The sequence below is a fragment of the Ochotona princeps genome, unplaced genomic scaffold (assembly GCF_030435755.1).
Source record: "Ochotona princeps isolate mOchPri1 unplaced genomic scaffold, mOchPri1.hap1 HAP1_SCAFFOLD_2900, whole genome shotgun sequence".
In the NCBI taxonomy this organism is placed as follows: Eukaryota; Metazoa; Chordata; class Mammalia; order Lagomorpha; family Ochotonidae; genus Ochotona; species Ochotona princeps.
In genome coordinates, this window is record NW_026700170.1 from 15,335 (window position 1) to 43,160 (window position 27,826).

Consider the following 27,826-nt stretch of genomic DNA (forward strand, 5'->3'; position numbering starts at 1 on the left):
GGCACAATCGCCGTGTTCAGTGAAGTGTTGACGTCGCTGTGTATTCGTATGCGTGGTGAACGCAGCGTGCCCATAGGCCTGGTGATTTTTCTGTGCAGGACATGGCGCACGCTGTGCATCCCAACTACCCAGAGAGACACCAACCGCAGAACAAACCTCTCCTGCAGCAGGTAACGAGATTCTGTTCCGATGTTACACGCAGACTTTGCAACTTATGTAAAATCACCACTCGTGGCGAACCCCGTGTACTTTACAGCTTTTTCTATCCACAAGTGACATATCTTCACTTATCACGTCGCCTTGAGCAAAACTATGTAGCACGTATATCTGCGCGCAACACCGTGGGGGGCCCCATAGCACACGAGCGAACTTCGAAATGTAAGCATCGTCGTCATGCACGTCCGTAATCGTCCTCTCTAAGCGTGCGTAGAATAATATATATATATATCTGTCTTGATACGCAGACAGTGTGCCGTCTACACGTGAGTTTCTTCATGCACAGAGTACGTCAGAATAGGCTCTGTGCAAGCGATGCAATCCCGCGTTCTGCAGCTGCTGGAGAACACGCCCTCTACACGCTTTCGCAGTCGAGGGAGACCTTGTGATTCTGTCACCTACCGCGGGAGACGTGCTTGCCCTCCGGACTCACTTTCCAGTGGCTTTGAGGCTACCTCTGTACTGACAGTGTAACGTTGGTATATACTACGCAAGCGGGGTGTGCGTGTGCGACACGTAGGAAAATATATCTGCGCGAAAGTGCGTGTGTGCAATGTGTATGGATCTACCTCTTCGCCTGTCTGCATTGTAGTACCTGTGGTGTGAAACATGGTCATGCCGACCTGTGTGATACTCCCGACGGAGAGAGCATAGACACCGAATTGCCTCGCATATAGCGCGGTCTCCGTGGCACACGCATTGGGAGAGTTTTTGCACACCTGCATTTCGGCCCAGCCACGTTGCACGCTATTCGAAGGCGTGAATACACAGAAAGGGTCTCGACTTGAGCGTAGGGGTGGAAGAGTGTATACGTAGGTGCATCGAAGAGAGTCGACATTCCCTTTTCGTACCTGTGATCGTTCGGAAATGTATGTGTAGTGGTGCAAGTGTGTGCCCTCCCCCTTCACGTGTGGCTCGCTACGGCTTCGCTACCTGGTCCCTCCCTGTCTATCGTGCGCGTTCAGGGCCTGGTAGTAAAGTGCAGTGCGAACCAGAGATACTCGACAAACGCAGAGGGATTAGCATTCGTGCGGAGACTCGCTGACAGTAATTCTGTGCCTCTGCAGGACTACGTCGCGAGGAACGACACTCGCTGCGGATCAACGATCGGGCCTTTTCTCAGCTCTCAATTAGGTATACTAGGTCGCATTCCTCTGTAAAATATATACAAGCACACTCTCATATTGGAGCACGTACCCGTTGCAGTAATGCTCGCATTTATGTTGAAGCAATGAGATGCGCTTACCTCCTCTCACATGAAGGAAATTTTGCAAAGTGGCGCTCAGATGAATCGTATGCAGATGTAAGTATTCGTCGATATCTCTCCATGAATGATACGTAAGGTCTACGCAAGCGGCCTCGGGTTCTTCGTTATGAAGATCCTACCCTCATACCTTTCTCGTAGCATAGGCACAAGTACGAGTGAACACGAAAGCCTGTGCATTCTTTCCCTCCAGAGTGAGTTTCGGATGTCGGCAAAACCGGACCTTGAAGAAGCGCTGATGGCGCCACAGCAAATTCTGACCCGACAGTTACTGCTCCGTATGCCAGGACGACGCCAGCACACGATAAGCTAGTGTAGTAGCAGATTGCTTACAGCAGCATAGGGGAAAAAGTGCAAAGAAAAGAAGACACATGGGGTGTGATTTGCATGATATCCATCCACACGAGCGCTTCGCTGGTGAGTCTGCACCTGTTGAGAAGAGAGACTACCCTGTCCGCGACGCGGCCGCACGCGCTGCATGGTAGGTGTCAGTCTTCGTAAGGCTCTGTTCTGATCCTGTGAAACACGCAGACGGCCCCATGCGCACACGATCCCCACATGCTTTTGGTGTGCTCCAAAAGGAGCGGCATTGTGTGGCGTACACTGGCACATAGATACAAGTAGGATAACTTTCTGAGCAGAACACGTGTTCCTCTCGCATGCCTAGCGCGCTGTTCTACTCCGCGCCCCCGCTGACACGTCTGTGCACGTGAACACTATGAAGGTCATACTAATAACACACGTCTGCATTGCTCACTATGGAAGAGCTACGAATACGTTGGTTCTGGTAGGTGAGCCGTGCGGCTGGTCTGGAGTGACCTGCAGGGTCATAGTACCCACTGTAGGCACGAGGGGGGGCAGGCGCTCATAAACCCAGGTGCACTACCTGGTATGCGCATCCGAAGCGGCATCTTAACTAAAGCCACACAATGTAGTTTTACTACTGATGTGGACAAGCACCAACACACCAGCGTGCATGTGTGGGAGTCACAGTGACAGACCCAAAAGCAAAGTGTTGTAGTTTGGTGTGTCAATTTTTCGGCGCGCCAGGAGTCCAAACTGTTGATGTTGGAGTGCCGCAGTGGGCAATGCACTCGTGTCGGGAAATATGCGGCACTCTGGATGTCGCTGCTGCAGTAAGACTCTACAAGGTTAGTAAATCACCTTCACAAGCAGTGAGAGGATTTTCTTTGCTTTATCATTCAAGTTGTCTCCGGCATTCACGAGTGTGGTAGACCCTGGCAACAAGATGTTGCACATGTGTATAAATGCAGTTAAGCGCGTCCGTATGCGCATACTTACGGACCGGCCACAGGCGCGCTGCCAGGCGTAAACGCCTGTAGTTGCATTAGAGCGCACTTGCACCATTTCCACACGCAGATAGATCGACGTACGTTGTTGATGCGGCAAAATCTACACTGGGAACGAGTTGTCACGTGGATGATCTGAGTACCCTCAGTCTTTATGCAGCCCGACATGCCCCAGTTCCATTGTGCGTTTTTAGGCATTCTATGAGTCCACGTAGTGGGAGACGCAACATGGAACTAGCCCGCATGAACATAACGCGGCTGCTGGACCTCAACTGCAGAGATGAAGAGGGCCGGATTGAGTCTCACAACACATCCAGGGGCGTCTCTACCCTATGCGAGCTGGCGAGGGAGAGATGGCTCTTCCAGTCAGCAGCAATATAGAATAGACACAGGCGCAACAGCTTGGTGCAAGAACGTGGAGGACCGTTTAGTAACGTAGAAGGGGGCAGGGCGCGTTCGCAGCATAAGTCCAGCTATGGCAACAACCTAGACGCAGATATTTTCGCGAAGATGGTATCACATATATTTCTCTGATGCAAGATGCCGGCTGATATGTTACGGCGCGCATAGATAGTTGCCGGCGTCAAGAAAGAACGTAACCACGGATCTGCAGCATACTGAGGCCCTCACAGAAGCTTCGACAACCACAGGAATACGAAGGACTTGTTTTGACATACAATGCTTTCTTTTATGATACAAAATGGAAATGCTCACACGGTGTCCTCAAGACGACTGGCCAGATTTTTTTAGGCCTCTCAAAAAAGTGTGTCGTGATAGTTTTAAGAGCTGAATGTGTCAGAGGATGTAGTTTTGCTAGCGTGAATGGTGAATGTTGTCAAGCCGCCTAACCTTTCCGAGGCGTCTATCAAACAAATTCAAGGCCAGAGTTCGTAGGTTTGCAGTGTTCTGCTAGTGAGCGACGGAAATTCGCTCGTGGAGGCACAGACAGAGTACGTTGCGAGCGAACGTCTACACCATTGTGCCACTCAAAGCACCAGGGGAATGCTGTACGCTAGAAATCGCGTGTAGCAAACGACATGTTAAAGTGTCACATAGACACCTGGATACGTGCACACTGGACGAGGTCAGAATGTGAACTTTAGTCTATAAATGCAGCAGTTGGATCGACTCAACGAAGTGGAAGTCCCGCAAAGCCTATTTGTCTTGGTAGCACCGCTGTCGGACTTGCTGAACAACAGACGTGCCGGAGGGAAGTGGCGGGTATGCACAAGGAGCTTTCTTTGTGTATTAATCTAGAAGGAGCGCCCATATCACCGCGAGAGGGTGAATCAGTACTATCCGCATCTGCTTTCGCCGGTTGCGACCGTACAAGAGAATGTGCGCTGAGCAGCTTGTGAACATATATCTGTTGTGATGCCGAGTGCCAAGTTCCGACTATAGACTCTGCGCTGCAGTAAACGCCCTCGTGTGCCGTATATACTGGAAGCAGGGAAACTAGACAGCCAGCCTGCGGTAACCGGCATCGTGCATTTAATACTTGCATGCACCTATGAATTGTGAGCCGCAAAAGGTCCCCAGTTTGGATGAAGTGCTCGTCGAGCTCTTGCCGACCATAGTAGCTTGTGTTATCAGTGCGCTGCTAAAGAGGGTTCGTCCCACGGATGCCCTTTCATGCATCGCCGACCATACTAGCTTGTTGTATCAGTGCGCTGCCGAAGAGAGTTCATCCCACGATTACCTCCCAGTGCGTCGTCATGTACTTTGAAGGGCATGGACGTGTACGCACGGTTATATTGTTAGTGGCGCTCTCCTCATGTGGCTAGACGCCGTTAGTCCTGTTTCTCCCCAGTGCCGTGCACGGGAGTACCATGCGCTAAACGAGAAATTATGAGTCCACGAATACAGTGCGGCTGGAGGACGGTGCGAAAGACTGAAGTCTACGGTTTTTTGGTCAGAACCGGCACATGTCTACCTTGGTGTAATGCACCCGCCACATCTCTTTATATGATGGTACACGTACCAAAGGGTGTTTCACACGGTCTCCCGGCAGCCGAGGACTAAGGAAAGGGGCATGCTACTTCGCGCAATACCGACTGGCACTCGGCGCCCTCGAACACGATGTACACAGACGCGTCGACCGCATCGCTCAGCAGATGTCGTTCTCAGCACTCTTGTGATGTGTTTATTTGGGTAAGTTGAGCCGAAATTCCTGAGGGTAGATCTAAACTACCTGTTGCACTTGAGGCACGCACATGTCTGGAGGACACACCCTGCACGGTGTCACTGTCGCGGAAGGTAGCTGCGAAACGGAGACACAGTCATGTGTGCCACACGCCCTTCGGCGCAGCTCAAAACCCGTAGATGAGCCCTCGTAAAGATAGAAGGGTGTTTCAAGATTGATTGAGGGCAGGCGCCCTCAGTGGAGAAGAAGGTTTTTTGGGGTATCTGAAGTCTGATTAGATCAGGCAGCATCAAACAGCAGAGCACTCCATTATTCTTAGGAAGCAGCCGACAAGTGGAGACGCTGACTAACAGTTTCTGGCTCTGGGGAGAAGACTGTCACTTTCCTCAGACTGGCTAGGTTGCAGACACCCCGACTGATATGGCTGCTCTCACAGAGCAGAAAGCAACACTAGGTAAACCAGCAAATTCTTGGGACAGGTACTTCCTAGAGTGACGTATCCCCTACACGCCGTCATGCAGATGTTGGTAGCTCAGGGTAACGAGAACATCGAACATCAGAGGACCTTGCCCACCGTCGATGCGCGTAGCTACGGTGTGCGAACACGTTCGTCAGAATCCATCATAGTGTCGCTCAAAGCGCGCAAGCTCGTGTTCGCGGTGGAGCCATGTTGCGTGTGTGTGTGCTGCGTTTCTACGGTGCCGTGTTGATATGTGCTTGTTTCCCCGCACTGCCTGAGGTCACGTCAATGAACAACGTCGGAGCAGTACGCATCCAGTGGCTGCACAACCCAGGTTCAACGTCAGCAAGTCCAATTCAGTGCATCGGCCGCTAGCACGACGTATATCCTTTAAAGTAATTTTGTTCAACCTGCAGTCCCCCCCCCCATCCGTCAAAAACTAAAAAATACTTATAGTGTAGCCACCAGCCACGGCGGCGTGACTGCTTTTGAAAATTTTGTCAGGAAGGAACTGTGTTGTAGACCACGCTTACCCGTGTATAATCGAGGAGTCAATTATGCACTGTGGTTGGGGGCGGAAGTAGCGGTGGTAGTGGTGGACAGCCCAGCAGCTGTACATACGTACATCTGCGTCTGCCGGTACATTTCACCTTTTAAGGCGAAAGGTGGATGTCACAGTAGGCTTTGTTGAATGAAGAGAAAGCCTGTACATTCCGGGTACGCACAATAAGGGTTCCGGTGCGTGAATTCGCGTACGGGCGTGCGCACAGGCACTTAGGTACTCTGAGCTGTAGGTTTACGTGACTACACGTATGCACACGCGTGTGCGTATTCCCATGATGGAAAACATAGTTGTACGTGTTCAACTTCTTACGTGGAGTACTAAAACTTCTCCCAAATACCTCTGCGCATCTGCGATAGTCTCTGTGAGCATGCGCTCACACAGTTCATAAGGTGGGTTTCGCATGAAGCTGCGCACCGCGTGCCCTGGGGGGCAGAGCGCGATGAGTGAGTGAATCACCTAGGTACGACGTGTCATGTAGTAAAGCAGACTAGCCGCTTCATGCACTTGTGTGCGGGTCTGGGGCGTCAGCGTACCGTGAGTATTCAAGATAGTTATCGTCGTTGAAACACAGAACCGCGGCCGAATTGGCACCACTGCAGAAGTGGTTTTTAGCGCACTCGTAAACACAGGTGATACGGTGTCCATAGCGTAGAAAACTGATTTCTCAAGGGTTGTACAGGTAGAGTGACACGTATATGTATGGAGGTGGTCGCGGAGGCCGGAGGTGAAAGTCACTGTAGGGTTTCCGTGTGCATTTATGTTGCAGAGGTCGTCTGGCAACACTTGCACATGTGTGTGTGCAGACCGTCGCGGACGAAGGAGGCAAAAGTCGCTGTAGAGTTGTCGTCTGCATTTATGTTGCGGAGGTCTGGCAGCGCTCGCATGACATTGCCCACAAGGAACGTACGAAGATACACTGCAGAGCATGTGTACGCAGACTCGCGCGGGGCCGTGCAGGCTGCTGTTATGAGGAAATGTGGATGCATGCAAGTCTTACGTATCTACGCTGGGACTCCGCCGCGCAGAGAAGCTTGCCACGGATCTGTGACCTCAACACTCGGTCTTCACGAAAATTCTTGTGACTGTTCAACCGCTGGGCACCCATGTCTGTGCCCACATCGATTGTGCGTGCATGTCGTATTGGCTGCTGTTCATTGGGGGCTACCGCTGCTGCTCCTGCCGTCGCGCCTCCTCTTAGCTCCGCTGTTTCACTCGCTTCCCCGGGAGACCCTCACGCTTATCATCTCTGTGCACGCTTATATGGATTCCTCTCTTCCCGGAATGTTGGTGCTGACTGTGTCATTCACCTTTTGCTTCTTTCGTGTGAAATTCTGTTACACTCCTACTTTCCCGAAAGCGCTGTGTGTATGACAGGTAGTGTTGGTACCGCTCCTGTTGGATTTGCTGGGTGCAACCGTCGCTGCTTGGGGAGTGTGTCGCTCGTATTACACCAGGTTATCATGCAGAAGAGGGCATGTGTTGTGCTTTTCCAGCCGCCAATTTCGTTGATGATAACTAATCTGTCCGCTTTGCAGCAAAATGGAGTATGTTTTCGTCCATCGTATGTTTCCTACGATGCCACCCACCCGTTCTAGGACCCATTCCTGTCTGTACTCTGCGGACCAAAACATTCTCCTCACTACCTCCTGACTAGAGTATAGACGGCGAAGTACGCAGTGGAACTAGCGCCTGAGTTCACCTTTCTTATTCGAAATCCTGTGATTCACTCTCTCCTCCTCAGGTCTCCGCTGTGTCTTCTCGCGCTGCCCTTCCTCTATCGTGGAAGTAGTGTCCCTGCGTGGCTTCCGTCCACCACCGCAACGCCTGAAACACCTTTTTCTGTGCTTTCTGTGTTTTGTAATGGAAGCGACGACGGATTCTATCGGCACCATGACGCATCGCATGCAGCATCACGATTAGCAGCACACTGTATGCCAAGTTCTTCTGAGCGCACCGTGTGGAAGGTGGAATTTTCTCGTAGCTTACCAAGTTTCACTCTTTGCAGTGGTGACACGCATCACGTCCATGCTGCAGTTTCGCGTATGTATACATGTTCAAAGGACTACGAAGAAACGCAAATATATTAAGAGGCCCACCAGCGGTACATACGCGACCCGCGCAACCGATTCCACGAGTGTGTGCGCGTGTAGGTTCCGGTGCTACGATATATATCTGAGCAATCCCTGCTGCTTTAGCGTCTTCCTTGGGGCTGCAAAAACAACTCCTCTTCTTCCTCTGCAGCTGATGTGGTTAGGTATGGCTCATCGCTTCTTTGCACAGGAATATGCGTCCCAACATGGTTGCCTGATAACCGCGCCTGCGTCGTCAACTTTACATTGGGTCTCCTCGTTCCTTGTCCAAACTCCTTCCCGTCTGGGTGATTCTCTAAGTTTGTCGCGACAACGTGTGCATGCTGCATCGTTCGAAAATAGCGTGCTCTCCTGTTGTGGTTAGAACAGTTGTCGCCAAGTCACAGTGTCTCCTCCAACTTCCCTGAATTTGGTAGGGCCTGACGGTTGGTAGCCTCCTCGCACGCGCCCGACCTCCTTCTCTACGCCTCGTACTCCTAGTGCTGCTGCGCTACTCCTTTGTAGTTGTGCTGCCCTTCTCTTTCCTAATGCAATGATTCTGGCTACCGCGCGTTGCAGGTGCTGGCCGCGCACTATAGCTCAGGAACTGCAGAAGACGCTCGCTGGACCAACTGGAGGCTGGGGCCACGAGGTGAAAGAGTTTAAAGCTGTTCTGTTTTGGCTTCCAAGGTCTCATGCACAACAGAAGCCTACCACGTTGCCATGTTATCAAGCAAAGAGCTTTTGCTTTCGGTGCGCCTATTTCGCAGAGGGCTGTTGACCTGAGTGCGGCTGTCTAACAGAAAGCTTTTGGCTACCCTTCTCCTGCGGCTGCAGCTGGTGCTCAAGCTGTTGCTGGTATTGCCTCTCTGTCAGAGTTTGAGTACTTGTGTGGTGCCGGTGTCACTGAAGGCTGCATGTGGGAGCAGCAGTTGGGCAAGCGCTGCAACGAAAGAGAAATAGGGTGCCTCCCGTCGCGCTGGTAACCCGTATACGAGCTCGCGCTGTGGGAGGGTGGGCTGTATATGCGTTTCGCCGATGTTCAGCTTCCTTCTTGTAAGGCAGCAAGTGAGCTTCCTCCAAATACGAGTTTCAGAATCGTTTCTCTTATTTTCTGTTTTATCCACCCGATGTGGAAGGTAAGTGAGTGCTCTCTATGACTGTGTGTGTGTGTGTGTGTGTGACAGAGTATATCGTCATTTTCACTCTTCTTTCCACATACGATTGCTTTGTCGACTTCTCGACTCGGGCTCCAACTCCTAACGTAACCTAACCCCTCCGGCACACCTCCCCTGGGTTACAATGAATGGGAGTGGGGAGAGCGTCGCAAGAGGAGCAGCAGCACCTGCTGCTGTGTCCCCTCAGGTCGCAGTAGGCCTCCATATAACAGGAGCAGCAGCAGCAGTTCCTTCGTCTCCCACGTCTGGCGTTCCTAATCAAGGAGCAGCAACAGCAACCAATCCAGTCACTGCTGCCGCTGCTGCTCTTCCTCTTGTACAGCTACTGCAGCAAACTCTCAGTGCAGAGCCTGCTGTCCTGAGAGTTGCACAAGAAGCCCTTGATGCTAAAGCAGCCGCTGAAGACTTCCCTAAAGAGTTGTTATTGCTGCTTGTCAACCCCGATACTCCTCCTGCCGCCAAACAGGCAGGTAAGAGTCCAGCGCAGTGTCTTCTACGTATACTTACGCAAACGTATATACATATGTATGTGTGTTGTGCGAGAGACTGGGGTTCGTCTTACTCGCTGCAGCAAATAATTTGTCTCTGAGTGTATGTGACTGGGAATGTGAGACTGGAAATGGAGGCGATGATTCAGTCACTGGACTACTCACTCATATGTATGCGTACCCACACATGTATATGCATGTGTGCTTGATATGAAAAGGCAATGTCAAAGCTACTGCATTGCATCGTGTCTGAATGCGTGTAAGTATGTATTTGGGTGTAGAGCAAAATGTAGAGAGGTGATCTTTGTTTCTGTTGGTTAAAAGGGTGTTACGCGTGTGTCGGTCTTTGCATGCATGCGTAGATGTGGTACGAGGAAACGCGGTGTTGTTCAAGGCGCCTCGTGGCTCTATTTACATGCTTCTTCACGAAAACGTAATACACAAGGAGACGGTCTCCGTTGTCTCATGTTTGCTGATACAAGTGTAAATGTGCCTGTATGTATAGGTCGTAAATATATGTAGTTAACGTGTGCATGTTTCTGAATGTATATGCACGTGTATGCGTGAACATATGTGCTCATCCTTCACCTTGCTGTAGCGCATCGTGGGTCTATGTACATGTTCGTCTACGAACGTTATGTAGGCAGAGACCCGCGATTCACGTGTTGCAGCTGAGCATGTGTGTGCGCAAATATATATATATATATATATACATGTATATATGTATGTAGTAGGTAGTTTAGCAGCTGAGAATCTGTGTGCGTATATGTATAGATATTTGTGTACTTATCTGTATGTATGTGTATATGTAGGTAGTATTCCATCTGGGCATACGTGCATGTATATATAGCTGTATGTAGCATATTTGTGTATGTAAGTGGTATATGCCAATGTATGTTGAGCTCGTAATGTTATGACTAGAGGACTGATACTCCTTCCTACGACGACTGCGAAGAAATTCTTCCTTCTCTGTGTACCCGTTGGATGCTGTTGATCTTCTTCCCCAGCTAAAACAGACACGCTGCTGTTTGCGTTTCCCTCCGTTCTCTTCCTGTTGTTCTCTGTCCCTCTCTCTCCCCCTCTTCCTCTCTTTCCTCTCTCCCTCGCTTTCTTTCTTGTCGCGTCATTATGCAGATGGTGAGGGTGGGGATGCGCTGCTTACCGAATGCATGCTGTTTTTGTGTTGCTGCGCCCCGTATTCTGTCTGTTATATGCCAAAAGAGCCGACACGAGTTGCTCACGCCGTCCTGCGTTCTGCTGCACACTCCTTTTTCATAATTCTTTTCTAGTGAGTAGTCGTTGTTGCGTGGATGATCATACATACGTCCATCTTATGTTGCTGTGGCTGCACACATACATATGCCTTCACTACTCCCACGGGCAAGCTTCCTGCGTATACGCTGCGTTCAGTTGCATAGATGATTGTGCGTCCATATGATGCTCTTGCTGCTCACATACGTATGCATTAATACTGCCACAGACAAGCCTTCGGTTTATACGCTGTTTCACGTTGTTCGGCAGCGCAGCGAACTTATCATATGCCTCGCAGAAGACGTGAAAGTCAACATTGGACACATTGTTGAGGCGCTGCTATCCTTTCATTCCGTCTCTCTCTCTTCTCTCACTGTCTTTTCTCTCTCCTCTCCTCCTGTCTTTGCTCTCTTGCTACCTCTTTCATTTTCCCTTTCTATTGCTATTTCGACTTGATGGCTCAAATTGTGCCCATACGTAGCCTGCTGATGTGTGGGGGCTGCCGCAACCATAACACATACGTTGTAGCATAATCGTTTCTTCTGGTTCACTGCACATGCGCACACACATACGCACACTACACACAGACGCACACACTTCCATACACAAACTCACGTTCAGAGATCAATGGTTTGTATTTTTTTTTGCGTGGTGGATGGATGCAGGAGCAATATATTTCAAGAACTTCGTACGTCGGCATTGGGATGTGGAGCCAGATCAAGGTGGTATTAGCGTAGCAAATCGTACGTTAATAAAACAGCATTTACTGTCTTTACTGCTAGCACCTGCAGCAGCGAAAATAGTCCAGCTTCAGCTTGCAGATGCATGCACACGCATTGCAACGACGGATATGCCATTAGACTGGCCATCGCTTCTGCCAGAGTTGATGCAGCAACACCTTATTCCGGGGCTCGCAGCTCAGCAGCAGCTTCTGCATCAACACCTTCAGCAACGTCAACAGTGTGGAGGAGGCGTTTTGCAGCAGCTTGGTGTCTTTGAGCAGCAACTACAGCTACAGCTACAAAAAGAGGTGGCTGTATTAGGGATGTTGCACGCTGTTTTGAAGAAATATCGAACGGCTTTTCGTTCTAACGAAGTATTACTGGAGCTGCGAGAAATTCTGCCAGCAGTGCAACAGCCCCTGTTACAGGCGTTCACGCTTGCCTTGCAGCTGCTACAGGTGCTGCAGTCCACTTTCGACGGCGTCCGTACGGCAGCAACCTCAACTGATGGGACAACCACGAATACTACTGCTGCAGCAGCAGCGTCATCAACACACACAGACCTAGGCGATTCCACAAGAACACATCAACAGACAAGAAAACTGGTTTGTGAAGTGCTGCTCTTATGCTGCAAAACATTCTTCTCTTTGAATACCGTAGACATACCAGAGTTCTTCGAAGACCACATGCAAGAGTTCTTTGGAGGGTTTATACGACTACTGCAAGTTGATCTGCTTCCTCGCAGTGTCCAGCAACACTCTCCTACTCCTCCTCCTCAACACCAGCAGCATGACGATGATGAAGAGGACGATGTTGCAGGTATGTACATCATACCGCATGTCTCAGTAGAAAAAAAAAACTCCACAACCCGCAACAGCATCGTGATGGTATAGAAAATTCTGTTGCATGTATAAGATATGCGGCGTGCGTTAAAAAAAGGCAACAACACCAGTGGAAGCAGTCTGGTAGTATTGAAGAGGACGACGTTGCAGGTATGTACACCAGAGCATATGCGTGAAGAGAAATAACATCACAGCCCACAACAGCATTATGATAATAGAGGAAGTTGGTGCATGTACAGTACTCGTTTGCATGCATTCAGAAACAGCATCACGGCTGCAAATAACATCATACAACGACGAACGTCCAGCATGTGGAATCTGATGCATGATAGTATGCATAAATAGAGTGCTCATACGCGCCCTGCAAATGAGCTTTGCTACAACAGGGGATTATCGGATGTATACTGCACTGCAGCACAGAGAGTCTGTTTCTGTGAGACTGCGAGAGCGACAATACAGAGGAAGTGTTTTCTAGACAAACGCAGTGACGCGGGCTTGCGTGAAGAGAGTGCTATTCTGAAGTGTGTGTATGTGTGTAATTGTGGGCGTGTGTGAACAGCGGTACTGTGTTCTGTGTGTCTGCGTGTCCAGAGGGCATTTTCCGCTGAGAGAAAATGTCGATAATTATGATGTAGTGTATTTGCACTCGAGATGAAAAGAGGCTTCCCCAACGGGCAAGGCTGGAGGTGGCTTCATGCCTCACTTAAGTGTGTCGCTAATATTGTCCGTCAGCAACACCTATGTGTGTATACGCTAAACCATCGGGACTACATAGCGATGGAGTGTACGTATACAGAGGGTATAGAGCTTTGAAAACACGCACTGCCCTACGTACTCACTACATCAGATGTCGTGTATGTACAGCACCCAGCGGACTAAGAATACTGTTCGAGCCGCTCGTGCATCATATGAAAAGAAACATGCGATGAGAATGTGCAGCTAGCGCCTCTTGCGCACGCGAGCAACTGAAGAGTTTGCATGCCCGATAACGTCTCTGCAAAGCTTTAAAACTCTAACCTATTGGCGTTGGCACCCCTCAGTTGCTGATAGTCGCCTCTGCGTAGCTTCAGTTTGCTACTGAAACCGTATATGGCTAAAACGCCGGAGGCGCATATGATCAGAAGTTCCTTAAGTTACACAGCGACGCCAACGTGGCGGTCCCAAGTGTATAATTACGAGGCTATCTATCTGTCTACATATGTATATATACTCTTCCTCACTCTGGCTTTTCCTCAGAAAGCTCATGATTACGCAGTTATACATAAATGGATCTTTCTCACACCTTAGTTAGTTTCCTCTAACTAGAAGCCTATGATTTTTGTTAAAGCTGTACATACGTTTCATCTCCCTCTCTCCTTCCCTCTCTCTAGAAGGTTATAATCACGAAGTTATATGCGTATACATACATCTTCTCTCTCTGTCTTCCCCGGTTGTTAAGAGCTTCCAATTACGAAGCTATATATATACACATCTTCTAATTCTTTCTTTCCCCTCTTAAGAAGCTTATAATTAGGAAGCTGTATATGTACATCGTCTCCCTCTGACTTCCCCGCTTGTTAAGAGCTTTCATTTGCGAAGCTATATATATACACATATTCTAAATATGTCCTTCCCTTTATCAAGAAGCTTATAATTAGGAAGCTGTATATATACATCTTCTCCCTGTGTGTTAACCCTATATGAAAGCTTTTGATTACGAATCTATATATATATATAGATCTTCTTCCCCTCACTTTCCCCAACCTTGAGCACACAGCTGTATATGTGTTATATGTGTACATATATATCCTTCCTCGATCTCTCTATCTTCGTCGCTCTATATGAGTGTTCATATGCGTATATATGTATATACATGGTTCTAGCTCTCTCTCTGTCCGTCTCGTCTTTTGCTAGCGAACGCAGCACGACGGTAACACGGTGTGACTTCTGCAGTCCGTAACTACGACAGCGCAACTGCCAGGAGCTGCTGTGGACATTCTATATTATTTGCTAAACGCAGTGTGGGCAACGCGCACATGTGTGAATTAGTATTGTATGTGAGCTGCGGATGTCGAGCTCGCCTGCGTCTCTGTTCAAACGCTGCACATAAGCACAGGAAACAGACATGTGGCAGGTGTACATACACTCCTGTCCATGTTGATAAGTATGTGCGATGTGCGTTCCTTCAAAGCAAAGTTACTACGCACAGTGTCAGCGCTGAAGCCGTAATCCGGCTTTGTCTACGGAATTCATCAGCCGACGGAGTCTTCCATGCTAAGTTCAAAAGCCAGTGCTTATCTCTCACAAGCAACTTTCTGTTGGACGCACAAGTCGTTCTCTTCTCTGTATATGCGAGCTGCTGGCCCAGCGTAAGGAGAGTAGGCGGAAGCAGTATGTGTCGATTGCATTGTATTCTTCAGAATAGCGTCTGCACGTGTACAGACACATGAACTGCAACGCTGTAGGATGTCAGCTGGGGTTGCCGGTGGCGTGCATTCTGTCCGGCTGTCATTCGGGTACTGTGGGGAGCGTCTGCATCGGCAAAAACGTTCTATTTTTTTTGCGGGGCAGGGAGGATAGGGGATGGGGGGAAAAACGATTCGCCTGACGGAGGAGGGAGGAGTTTTCGTACGGTGTACGTACACCACAGGAAACACAAGGCGTTTGCGAACGGCGTACGTACACCAGAGGAGGCAGGCGTTTGCGGACGGCGTACGTACACCACAGAGAGGAGGCAGACGTTTGCGGACGGCGTACGTACACCACAGAGAGGAGGTAGACGTTTGCGAACGGCGTACGTACACCACAGAGAGGAGGGAGGCGTTCGCGAAGGGTGTACGTACACCACAGAGAGAAGGTAGGCGTTTGCGAACGGTGTACATACACTACAGAGAGGAGCCAGAGGTAAATACCAGTCGCTTAATTTTCACATGTTTGCAGGTGTGGAGGATAAACTGCGGACACAAATATGCCTCGACATGAAACTTTACGCAGACAAATATCAAGAAGAATTCCAACCTCTAGTTATGGCATGCGTACAAGCCGGTAAGCTAGCGCTTTTAATAGCAGATATGGTTGGCGCACCATACTTTTTCGGGTGATTTACTTTTCCCTTGGCAGCCGCGCTTCTTCGCGTGAATTTGTGGATAGCTAATGTGTCTACTCAGTAGCTTTGCTGTAGCGGAGACTTTGTGTATCCGTCTCCCTAGGTGCGTGGTTGAGTGAGTGTATGTGCCATCGGACATCGCCTTGTTACGCTAATGCTCTCATACAACATGTAAGTGGAAGCCGTTTGTTGCACTCCCGTACACAAGTATGTTCTATGCACGCTGGTGTCTGGCGTATGCAGAATACCATACGTGTGTGGGCCACCTTCTTCGTATCTTCAGTGCGCAACTACGCTATTAGAAGGGAAAATGAGAGGGAGAGACCTCTATATTTCTCTCTACGCTTGGGGAAGGTGGCTCCCTCTGTATGAGCCTTCACTGCGTTTCCGTTTGTGCGTCTGTACGTACTTCCCTATAAATATGTATATACAGACCGACACGTGTTGCGGCTCAGGTCTGTGCGTGTAACCCTGCACATACAAGCTAGACGTCTATGTATTATTAGGTGTGTGCGCGTTTTCCAACAAGTGCACATGTACGTATTCTGAAGAAGTATGTTGTTCTGCGGCCAACTGCCCTCTAGTGGTCTGAGCCTCAACGAAAATACCCTTTAGTTTACACATGGTAATACAGGGCGTCTTTAAGTGGATAGATGAGTTGAGAGGTACGGCTGCTTCAGCTTTGTTAAAGCACGTTTTGTGAGGGCAAGAAGACGCGTTCACGCCTTCTCCTCGCTGGCTTCTTATGAATGCCGTTGTCTGTGGAGAGGGTTCCTCTCTGCATCATGCACGTATGCGTCTGACTCTGTACGTGTATATGGCGTGTGTGTCCGGTGCGACTCCGCCTATGGGCTTTGCGATTGCGCATATGTGCGTGTGTGTGTATGTGTATGTGTGTGTGTGTATATGTGCTGCGGGAGGCGTGGGGTGTATTGAAATGCCCTCTGGTTTGTGTGAGTATAGCGGTCGATGGCTAATACTCTCGCACTAAGCAGTATTAGGACTGCACCACACATGCGCTTCTCTTCCCCTTGACGCCGCACAGTCGAGTCTAGACGTGAAAGTCTTGCAGTCGACGGTTTCAACACAACTTGCGTTATACTGGCTACTACTACTACTACTTCTATGAAAAGTATTTCAGCGTCTTGCCTGCAGTGGAAAGCTGACAGGGCAATACTGCTCAGGAGGCAGTGCCGTCAGACGAATTGCCCTTTTGCAGAAGAAAGGGTGGGTTTATTATAAGTATTGTGGGGGCTCTGTTATCACTGTACAGCGGGTCTGTTAGTACTGTGTGTCGGGTCGCTTAGTACTGTGGCAGATTTTCTCTTGTTTTCCTCTCGGAGAATCGTTTCTGTCAGCCTCTTTCGTGCATATCGTAGTGTCCCAAGAGTGAGGAAGACGGCACCGCGTGCGTCTGCTTGTGAAAGACTGTTCTGCTCCCGTGATGTTCACGGGGGTTGCGCACGCTACCAGAGTCATTGCATGCAGGTAGACACTGCAGAAGCTGGGTGTGTTTCTGTGGACTGGTATACCAGTGTGCCACGAAGGAGAGAAGGCTTTAAGAGACTAATGTGTATAACTAAACAGCACCGCCACAATCGCCCCATAGCAGTGGTACTCTCCAAATGCACAAAATGTCTAATTTGCTGCTGCTTTCATGTGTTCGATGCTTAGTCACTGCGCTGTGTTTTCCTGACAACCCTATAGACAACAGTGTGCATGAAGGATACCTATACGGAGGCAGTAGTATAAATTATTCTGTGTGCATATCCCAGACGTGTGTACAGACAAGTAGCTGAGTATGGAAGCATCATATGTGTATAAGTCACAGACGCCTTTTTACTCTGTGTGTGTATATCACATAGGTGTCTACACGCACGAGTAGCTCCATATCAATGCATTGTATACATATATATATATATATCACACAGAGGCCTCTGTACTGGTAGGATGTCCAATATAGGGGCTCTGCGCTACAATTCTGTCGCTGCTGCAGAACGTGTTTTTTCTGGACCTCTCTATAAGAGCCTAGCTGTATGTATGCAAAAACGCCTGCACGTGTGTGTGTGCGTGTGAAAACTATCAGTAGACATTTTCAGTGTGTGTTCATATTCGTATCAACGAGTACACGAGTGGTGGTCATGATAGCAGTAGTGACTCTGTTGTTAGTGGTAGTAGTAATGGTGATGACGTCCTGGTCGTCATGATAGAGATGTTCACACATTCGCGCTGTATTTATATTTTTGCTTCTGCGTCTGCATGCTGCTCGGCAATCCATGCAGTCATGATAGTACTGCTGCTGTGCTCTCTCAGAAATTATACACGCAGTGTTACTGCTCAGGAATGACTGCACTGGCGATATTGTCGCTACTCAGCTCTCTGCGACAGCGCACGCAGTGTTAATATCACTGCTGCTTTCCTCTGAACCCTAATGCGTGCATGCATGCTAATACTGCCGCTGCTCTGCTTCCAGCAGTAATGCATGCGATGGTGATATGCCTTGATAAAGCGTGCATTCTGATGTGCTGATATGTATGATTTAGTATGGACAGATGATGACATGCATCGATCGAAGACGCAAGTACGATTTCACGACAGCAGCGGCAATGGAGTTTCTTAGCAGCGCAGCATCTACAGCATGGCAGTTAAATCTTGAAGCAGGAGGAGGAGCAGCTTCTGCAGGGAGTGTAGCAGCAGCAACAGGAGACCCTTTTTCGAGTGTGCAGCTACTGAAAGAAATATGTGAGAAGACGATACTTCCAAATGTCCAGCTGCGGGATTGTGGTACGTCACCCCCAAAAATGTCGTACTGCTTCTCTGTCTTTGATTTTTGTTTTTCACAAGACTATTTCTACAAATCTTTCCAGAAAAGCCTGAAAAACATCCTTTGCGTTAAAACTAACATGCATATATATATATATATATACATATGCATATTTGGGGAAGGAATTGAGTGTAGATGTTTATGAGCATGACAGCATGGTGTATGTCTCTGTGCTGCAGGATCTGGCAGCAGGAGTCTCCCAATATTTGCAGTCCTGAAACTACTCTAGCAGTGTACCCCGTGCAGCAAAGACTGTCATATATCGAGAGAAAGAGAGAGGAGAAAAGTTAACACACTTTAAAAGAAGTATAGAACTCCTGTCTCTACTGCGTACAAAGTAAACAGAGAAAACACACTTTTCAGACGACGACGTGAAGGTGCTCTTTTTTCACTGTGGACCCGGGACATTGCACTACTTCTTTGAAAGCATCACCACACATGAGTAGCAAACAAAGTTTTATATTCAAGCTGCCAGCTCGAGGACGTCTCTACATAAAAAGAGATTTCGGACTTCCTCACATTCGAAAAAAACGTGAGGACGATGTTGTCCCACAGAAGAATGTGTGGGGCGGTGGTGTTGTCGTTTTCGACAGTAGTAGTGTGTCGGTATGTTTACACGTGTATATACAATCAAATACGTATACGCGCCCCGCGGCTTCGGATAAGAGTTTTCTTTCCTTTTTCAATGACTGCTCATTCGCGTGGAAGTCATCCACAAATGATGTGATTGCACACTCTGTACACGCTAGCACACAGCAACACTCACACATACACACACACACACACTTACACCCACATACACTCGCACACACGCACACACCCATACACACATACTCACACACACACACACATGCACTCACACCAGCCTCATGACTTTCCCACTCACGTAAACTCTCTCTCACACACACACATCACACTCACACTCACCTACACACACACACATACACTAACACACGCGTATAGACTCATCCTCAGGCACTTACACTTACACAGACACACAAACCAACAGACAAATACACTCCCACACAGCCACATACATACACATAAATCTTTCTTTTTGAGTGGACATCAAGTGTGTAGCTACAACTGGTGCATATGATGGCCCTAGAACGAACAGTATGTGCTTCAAGTTAATATGTGAGACAGGACACACGGTCATTTAGAATACCCCACGTCCTTTACGTACACGTGTGTCTGTGCGTGATGCATACGTACATATGTGGGTGGACACGCGACTCTGCTAAATGCACCACTTCCCTCACGTGTATGTGTGTGTGTGTGTGAGAGTTTACGTGAGTGGGAAAGTATGAGCTGGTGTGAGTGCATGTGTGTGTGTGTGTATGAGAGTTTACGTGAGTGGGAAAGTATGAGCTGGTGTGAGTGCATGTGTGTGTGTGTGTGTGTGATCGTGTGGCTGGACACGCGACCATTCAGAGTACACCGCTTCCATCACGTACGTACATGTGTGTGCGTGTGTGTGTGTGTGTGCCTATGTCACATACATATGTGGCTGGAGACACGACCATCTGTAATACCTCACGTCCCCTAGTTCTGTCTGTGTTTGTGTGTATCTCTGAGTGTGTGCGATTTTCTAGACACGCATTGGAGCTGTTGAATCGTTCAGTTTGTAGATTCTTTTTCGTTGAGCTCAATTCATACCGTTGCGTGTAGGAAGGACAAGCGCTTCCGATGGCTGAAATCAGTCTTGTGCCTTTTGCCGCTTTGCACAGGCAGACCCAACATACGTCCTCAGATGCGTGTGTCTACTACTGTGGTACTGCTCCCATCTTTTATAATACTACTACTTGTATGTGTACACGATCACTACGATACAAACACATACATATACATATAATTATATGTGTAATCCATATTTTCGTGTCCAGTACTATATATTACTGCGGCTGCTACTACTACTATTACTATTATTGTAATTACCACCACTCCTACAACCTCTACTACTACTAGTACCACTCTTTCTGCTTGTACGTCAGCGAGTTGAAGCTTTTATGGTTCTGTACGTCATACCCGAGTGCGTATACGTCAGCACACACGTCCGGCCTGCAGAAGCGCTATACATCTTCTGTGCTTGTGCGTCAGATGTCAAAGAAAGAGGGCTGCTCTGGCATACATTCTTTTTTTTTCAAGGGGTTGTGTATCAGCAGGCTGTTGATATTCGTACACGGAGACGCGCAGCCGTCATCGCAGTGCCTTCTGCTCGTTCGTCTACACTTCGGCCTCCACTCGTCTCCTAATTTGTATCTTGCGAAGCGATTAGTCGCAGCCTTCAGCCGCAGCCAGATGCACCATCTTGCTGGCTGTATACTATTAGCGTACTTGAATTATTGCGCGTTGCTTTGTGTGCAGTTCCTGTGAGCGCCCCACTCAACTGCAGTAGGTTCATACGTACGCATACACACACATACAATTACATATATAAGTATACATACATATGTAAATATACATGTTCATACATAAACATACATACATGCACATGCGCATTACATACTTACCCTCGCTACACACATACGGGAATAAATATGGACAGGACGTTGCTTCGCAGTTTCTTTGCATTTGTCGTGTACACGCGTATAGACCGGCGTACTGGTGCTTGTTTCCAGTCTCCTTTGTCATCTCCTCTTCGTTGTCCCGATACATGTAGTACAGCTGGAACTGTATGTGGCGAGCAATTGCCATTGACTTCAACACTCATGCTGCAAACGGCGTAGCTGTCGGCCCCTGTTTCGTATGCACACACTGTAGAGCTCTACTACTGTTGAGTGTACACGTGCTGCATATACTGGAGAGCTGTCGAGTATATACGTGCTGCATGTACTGGAGAGCTGTCGAGTATATACGTGCTGCATATACTGGAGAGCTGTCGAGTATATACGTGCTGCATATACTGGAGAGCTGTCGAGTATATACGTGCTGCATATACTGGAGAGCTGTCGAGTATATACGTGCAGCTGTGGCGCTGTGTAGTAGGCACGTCTTGTAGAGCTGTCGTGCTGTAGCGTATGCACGGTGGTGGGCTACCGCGATGGCTGGATGACACGCTGATTCCACGGTAGTATTACCGTGCAGTGTATATGCGTGGGTGCTGCTGCAGCAGCAGGACGTGGAGAGGGAGATGGAGAGTAGTCAGTGTTGCTGCTGTGGCTGTTACTATATCATTGCACTGATGCTGCTACGACAACAACGCTTACCAAAGAGTACATGAGAAAACTGTGCTCCAAATGTGCTCTCTCTCTATATATATATGTATATGTATGATGTATATATATGTATATGATGTATGTATAGTATGTATAATATATATATATATATATATGTATATATGTGGTTCCAGTTCATGCCGCAGTCGGAGTGGTAGAAGTAGTAGTAGTAGTAGCACTGCTGTAATAGGTATGAAGAAGTTAGGGTTCTCTGTAGTTCAGGTTGTGTAAATTGTTGTTGAGTGTTGTTGATGTAGGTGTGCTGCTCTCACTAAAAGACGTAGTAGTAGTAGTAGTAGGACTGCTACACGTAGTATTTTGGATGTCGCGTTTCCTGCAGACGTAGAGCAAATGGAAGACACACCACTTGAATTTGCACGAAGGGACCTGGAGGGAGGAGAGCAGCACACAAGGCGCAGCGCTGCTCTCGACTTGATAAAGAGCCTGATGAAATTTCATGAAGAGTTGATTACTGCATTGCTCCTCCAAGCAGTGCAGGCTCTGTCCTCCCAGGCAGCAGCTAAAGCGGCCGCTGCTAGCAGAGAAGGAGGAGGAGGAGCTGCTGCTTCTTCTGCTTCTGCTGCTCCTTCTGCGTCTGCTTCGACAGCGGGCGCGGGAGCAGGAGGAGGAGGAGCAACTGACGCAGTTGGAGGCGGCGCAGGAGGAGATGCAGCAGCTGCTTCAGGTGCAACAGCGTCTATCACAAAAGGAAAAGAAGAAGCAGAAGAGGCAGAAGCAGAAAGACTACTGGATGCATGTACATTCCTCGTACTGGCGGTTGGGATCAAGGGCAGCACTCGAGTACGAGGTGTACATGCAGTTAACAGAAATGTTGATACCCAGCAATTCTTCCAGTCTCTTTTGCTGAAGGAATTGCAAAGTCCTGACGTAAACAAAAGATTCATCATACGCGTTGGCGCTATGAAAGTTGTCGCAGCATTCAGAAATGTATTCGATGCTCAGTAAGTCCATATATACATATATATATATAGAGAGAGAGAGAGAGAGAAAGAGAGAGAGAGAGACATATACACATCTTTAGAGAAGCACAACATACGTACCCAGGAAGTTAGGCAGTTCAGATAAGTATCAACTGAAGCACAGGCTAGAATGCCATGTATATATATATATATATATACGTATCTAAGAATATGAGTAGACACAGACACATACACACACACACACACACACACACACCGTGTATTTATATATATGTATATATATATATATATATATATATATATGACACGCAGTAAAGAATATTCTCATCACAGTCTACATAATGCGTCGCCTGCACGTCTATACAACTTTGTAAAGACGCACGAGCTATCTCCTGGTGAATATATGTATACCTGATCAGCCGCCTCCACACACATATATACACCCTACATATATGTGTATATGAATATGTATGTGTTGCTTCATACCATCGTATATGTAGACGTGATATACTCCGAGTAAACGGTCCTATATATCTATACGAAGAAAACGACCTTTCCCATAATCGATCTGTACGTGTATGGGGGCATTTGCCTACACATAGATACACCGTGATGGCTTCATGAAACGTGTAGTGAAGTACTACTAAACAGCGGCCGACAAAATATTATGTGCACAGCAACGTCTGTGTGTGGGGTACCCTTTTTCAACTCAACAACAGGAAGGAAAGAACGACAACGAGAACAACACTATAATATATGTACTTCGTTCTGTGTAGAGAATATATATATATATGAATATATATATATCCGAAGAGGGCACATAAATGTGTCCTTGAAGAACAGTTATGTGTGTTTCTCCTTGGATGCCTGATATATATATATAAATATACATGTATGTACTATATTCGAAAAGGGCACGTGAACTTACCTCTTCGTACTATGGGTGCTTTTCCTTTTGCATATATTATATGTTCGAGGAGCGCACCTAGAAAATCCATCAGGAGGTAATACGTGTGCTTCTCTCTATGTAGATAATATGTACATGTGTATACATTTAGAGAGAGACTAGAAAAGGGTATATAGTAGCGCATCGAAAAGTATAATATACGTCTCTTTGTGTAGATAATATACACATATATATATATGCGTGAAGATGGCACACGAACGTGCATCGAGAAGTACTATGTTTGCTTCTTTTTGTGTAGATGTTATAATATGTGTGTGTATATATATATGTATATATATACGTATTTATATTTATATATGAAGAGGCACACGAAAGTGCTTCGAAGCGTACAACGAGGACGTCTTTTGTGTAGATGATATATACTCGAAGGGGCATATAAACGTGCATCAAGAAGCATCATGTGTACCCTATGTATGTATATACACGTTTATATTTTATTGGGTTGATTATGTGTAGGTTCGAAGAGGTGCCTTCATACGCAGGTTATAGTTGTACACAGAATACTGAGAAATGGCAGACTGCGGTATATTTCCATTGGCATATGAATGTGATATACATCTGTTGTATGGTGCGCTCAAAAACGAAAGGAGGAGGGCTTCAAATATGATTGCACACTCTCGTTCATACATATATTCATGCGTATGTGTGTACGCAAGTGTATGCGTTTGTGTGATATGGTGCATAGGTCTGTGTTTCCATTTTTGTGTTATGAGTTTGTAGGAGTTGTTATTATGTGTGCTTTTTCTCTTCCTCCTTTTCTTCTCTCTCTCTCTCTCTGTGTCTTAGTCTCTCATCTTGGTGAATTTCTTGTTTGTACGGGACACGTATCTAGATGTGTATGTACCTGCCTCCTGCGTGAAAGTCTGGTTTCCGTATTGTTTTGCTACTAGTTTCCCCCCAAGCTGTTTACACTACTGTGTTATCTTTCTTCTTCAGACTTCTGCAAGGTGTGCTGCCTTTGCTCGTGATGCATCTCTCTGCAAAACGCGTAGTCGTCCATACGTTCGCTGCATATACAATCGAGCGACTGCTGAGCGCCGCACAAAACGGGCAGCCACGTATTGATAAGGCTGCTGCCTCAGCTGGACTCAAGCAGGTATGTTAAGAATAGTAAAAACAGATTGTCTTAGGATTAACACAAAAAACACGAAAGAAGACAAAGAAGCACTACCACCACCGCTGCTGAAACTGATCATCGAGAACTATGCGTAATGCGATAATGTGTTGTCATCATCACTATGTGACACCCACCAAGGAGTGCGCCGTATGTGACACAAGCTAATATATATACATATGTATACATACGTATATAAATACATACGTATATATATATATACATACATATAGACGTGTATACACTTACATATATGTAGAGAGAAAGAGAGCCCAGAGCTGTATTAGCAGTACTACTAGTAGTGGTAGAGGAGTCCCCCAACGACAACAGCGGTCGTCTGTGGCTTGACATTGGGCTCACGCACAGAATGTCGTGACGTAGGGTCCTAAATGCGGCTCGAGACTGATAGCCATATGTTATACACACGCTCACATGTAGCAGCAGCAGTAGTAGTAGCAGTAGTAGTAATAGCAGCAGCAGTAATAGTAGGGACAGCAATATAGTAGCAGCAGCAGCGAGAGTTGCAGGAAGATTAGAGAACATTCACTTGTATGTGATGTGTTGCTACACATACATTCAGAGACTACTGATACGGGATCATACACATTCGTTGAAACATGTATGATCTACATTCTGAGAAATTCCTGTTGGTCTATGTAACACCTGGGGCGTCTATGCGTAGGCGAGGAGTATGCATGTAAGTATCAGGAATCAACGTGTTTTCCTTTCTTTGTTGCTCACACCTGTTGTAGTATGTAAAAAAGTGTATATCATTAGTTTTCTTGTCCTGTGCTCTCGGGTCTGTCTCATAACATTGCAGTCTACTGACGAGTATGTATTACGCATGCTGCAGTGTGTTGACGTTTATACAATGGATTGTGCAGGCACTGGCGGTGCTGCTGCAGCAGTTGCAGAACAGCAGCTCTGCGAACACAGCGCCTGGTGCTGGTGAAGGCAGCAGCAGCATTGGGCGGGGGGGCGCCGAGAATGAATTTCTGGTGAAATGTACGTTGCGCATATTCTCTTTCTTGAAAGAAGATGCTGCCGATGCAATCCTACCAGCGCTGCGAGTAATTCTTGACAGCATCAAGAGAGTTTCCAACAACCCCTCGAATCCGTCTTTCTCTCATTATCTTTTCGAGTGCCTTGCTACCCTCGTGAAACTTTCGTGCAGTAGTGGCGCGGGGACGAGCATCAACAGAGATGCTGCCGGCCCTATCAGCAAAACACCAGACAACAGCACACGTGCAGCAGTAGAGCGCGAGGTCATACCAGTACTAAGCGTTCTTGTGCAACAGACGGTACATGAATTTGTCCCGTATTGCTTTCAGGTGAGAAGAAAAGCCCAGGAAATGCACATTTGTCTCTGTCTGTGCATGCTTGTTGCCCTCCTCTATATGCCACGGTATGTCTCTTTGTGCATGTCTGTAGACTGCTTACCTGAGGATATATTGTTATGATTGTGTGTAGACCACTTACTAAAGGTTAGGTCTCCCCCATGCTATAGGCGTTCTCGTGCAACATACCGTGCGTGAGTGTGTTATATATGACTTCCAGGTGTGGAGAGCTCCACGAATGTATATACACACACTGCACGCCTGTTGCGTAGAGTCCCAGGCATGCAGACAGACACACATGCGTGTATGTCTATACATATAGAAGCTTGCATGCAGAACGACATGTCTCGTTTGCCTTCTCGTTTCTGAACCCACCTACAAACCCCTCCCATCCTTACGTTATCCACCGATATGTATGCTAGAGTGTCATTGTGTATTTGCGTAGACACAGATGAGTGATGATTACATACAGTAGTATGACTCCGCCTTGTGATAGGCGTAACCAGTGTAGGTCGCTGGACTCGACAGACAACTGCCGCAGTGTTGAAACTCCATGCAATTGACTAACACATAGACACACACTCACACAGACACACACTCACACAGACACACACTCGCACAGACACACACTCGCACAGACACACACTCGCACAGACACACACTCGCACACACACACACACTCACACACACACACACAAACTCGCACACACACACACACACCCACTCAAACACTTACACCTCTGTTTAAAGTAGACTTACATACATGCTTCTCGGTGAATTTCGTGCACCTCAGCGTAGATGTACGCGGATGCGTCGTTCATTTCTCGAAATCAATCAGTCCAGTGCCTCCTTGCGAGACGTTAATAGGAAGAATGTACTCCATGGAGACCACAAGAGGAGGCTTGGTGCTACAAGTAGGAGGCAGCCTCTTCTGTGTACGGATGAGACTGTCTTTCCCATGCGCACGTTGATATACATACCTGAAGAAGCCTTTGTAGACGCAGTGTATGGGTACAGACGCTTGAAACGGAAAGCCTTTCTAGTGCACTATCATACGCGTATGAGCGTCTGTCTGCCAGGTATTATGTGCATCGAATAAGACGATGCAATATTCGAAAAGAAGAAGATATCCCCTTGTGCAGGTTCGTACATTGGTGATAGCGTATTAACGGGGTTATGTAGGCGTCAGCTAGCCGCATTTTTCTTCGGAAACAGCCTTCGTCCGTCTATTGCCGTATTCACGTGTGCAACTTCTTATTATTGCGCATGGATGCGTCGGCTATGTCACCTTTCCACGGAGGAAGGCCTCTTGTTGTGTACTGACACGCACGTGTGAGAGTGTGTCTACGGGCTAATATGCGTCGCCTCACTCACAGAAGAGGGAAAGATCTTGTGCACGTATGTGGGAACCTGCTTGTGAGCATGTGTGTTTCGACTCTCCACAGAAGCAAGTTTTCCCTCATGTGCCCCCTTCCTAAGTAAATGAAAGCCATAGCCAACGCAGGTTGTGTGTAAATTTTGCACGAAAAAATGGTCTGCCTTTTGCGAAACATTCGCTTACGTGTCATAGCGTTCATAAAAGCGCTACGAATGTCACTTGTCTACGCCTCTTACGTCCATACACGCATATATATGTATGCACGCACGCACATATACGTAAACGCAACGTACGAGTAATACCCCGTTTACGGCGCGCACAGTTCTGCAGTAGCTTTTTTGAATGTATGCCACGCACGTTGGCCTCTTTTGGAAGACGCGAGAAGGAGGGGCGTTTTCGAGACAGCTTGGTGACTTCGTTCTCTACACAAGTGTCATGATGTGCGTGCGATGTT

At 47.7% G+C, this 27,826-nt stretch overlaps 1 protein-coding gene across 1 annotated transcript; it reads left to right on the top strand.

Annotated features, from left to right (window-relative positions):
• Positions 1–5,448: 5,448 nt before the first annotated feature.
• Positions 5,449–25,988, top strand: LOC131479280 (exportin-2-like; the record flags this gene model as incomplete). Its single annotated transcript, XM_058659814.1, has 14 exons — positions 5,449–5,592; positions 8,607–8,679; positions 9,469–9,675; positions 11,610–11,897; positions 11,973–12,208; positions 12,260–12,485; positions 15,428–15,532; positions 16,813–16,820; positions 18,137–18,377; positions 21,976–22,199; positions 22,365–22,597; positions 24,480–24,639; positions 25,542–25,833; positions 25,891–25,988. Coding segments are annotated over exons 1-14 (2,535 nt in total), but the record flags the coding sequence as incomplete, so codon positions are not given.
• Positions 25,989–27,826: the final 1,838 nt, after the last annotated feature.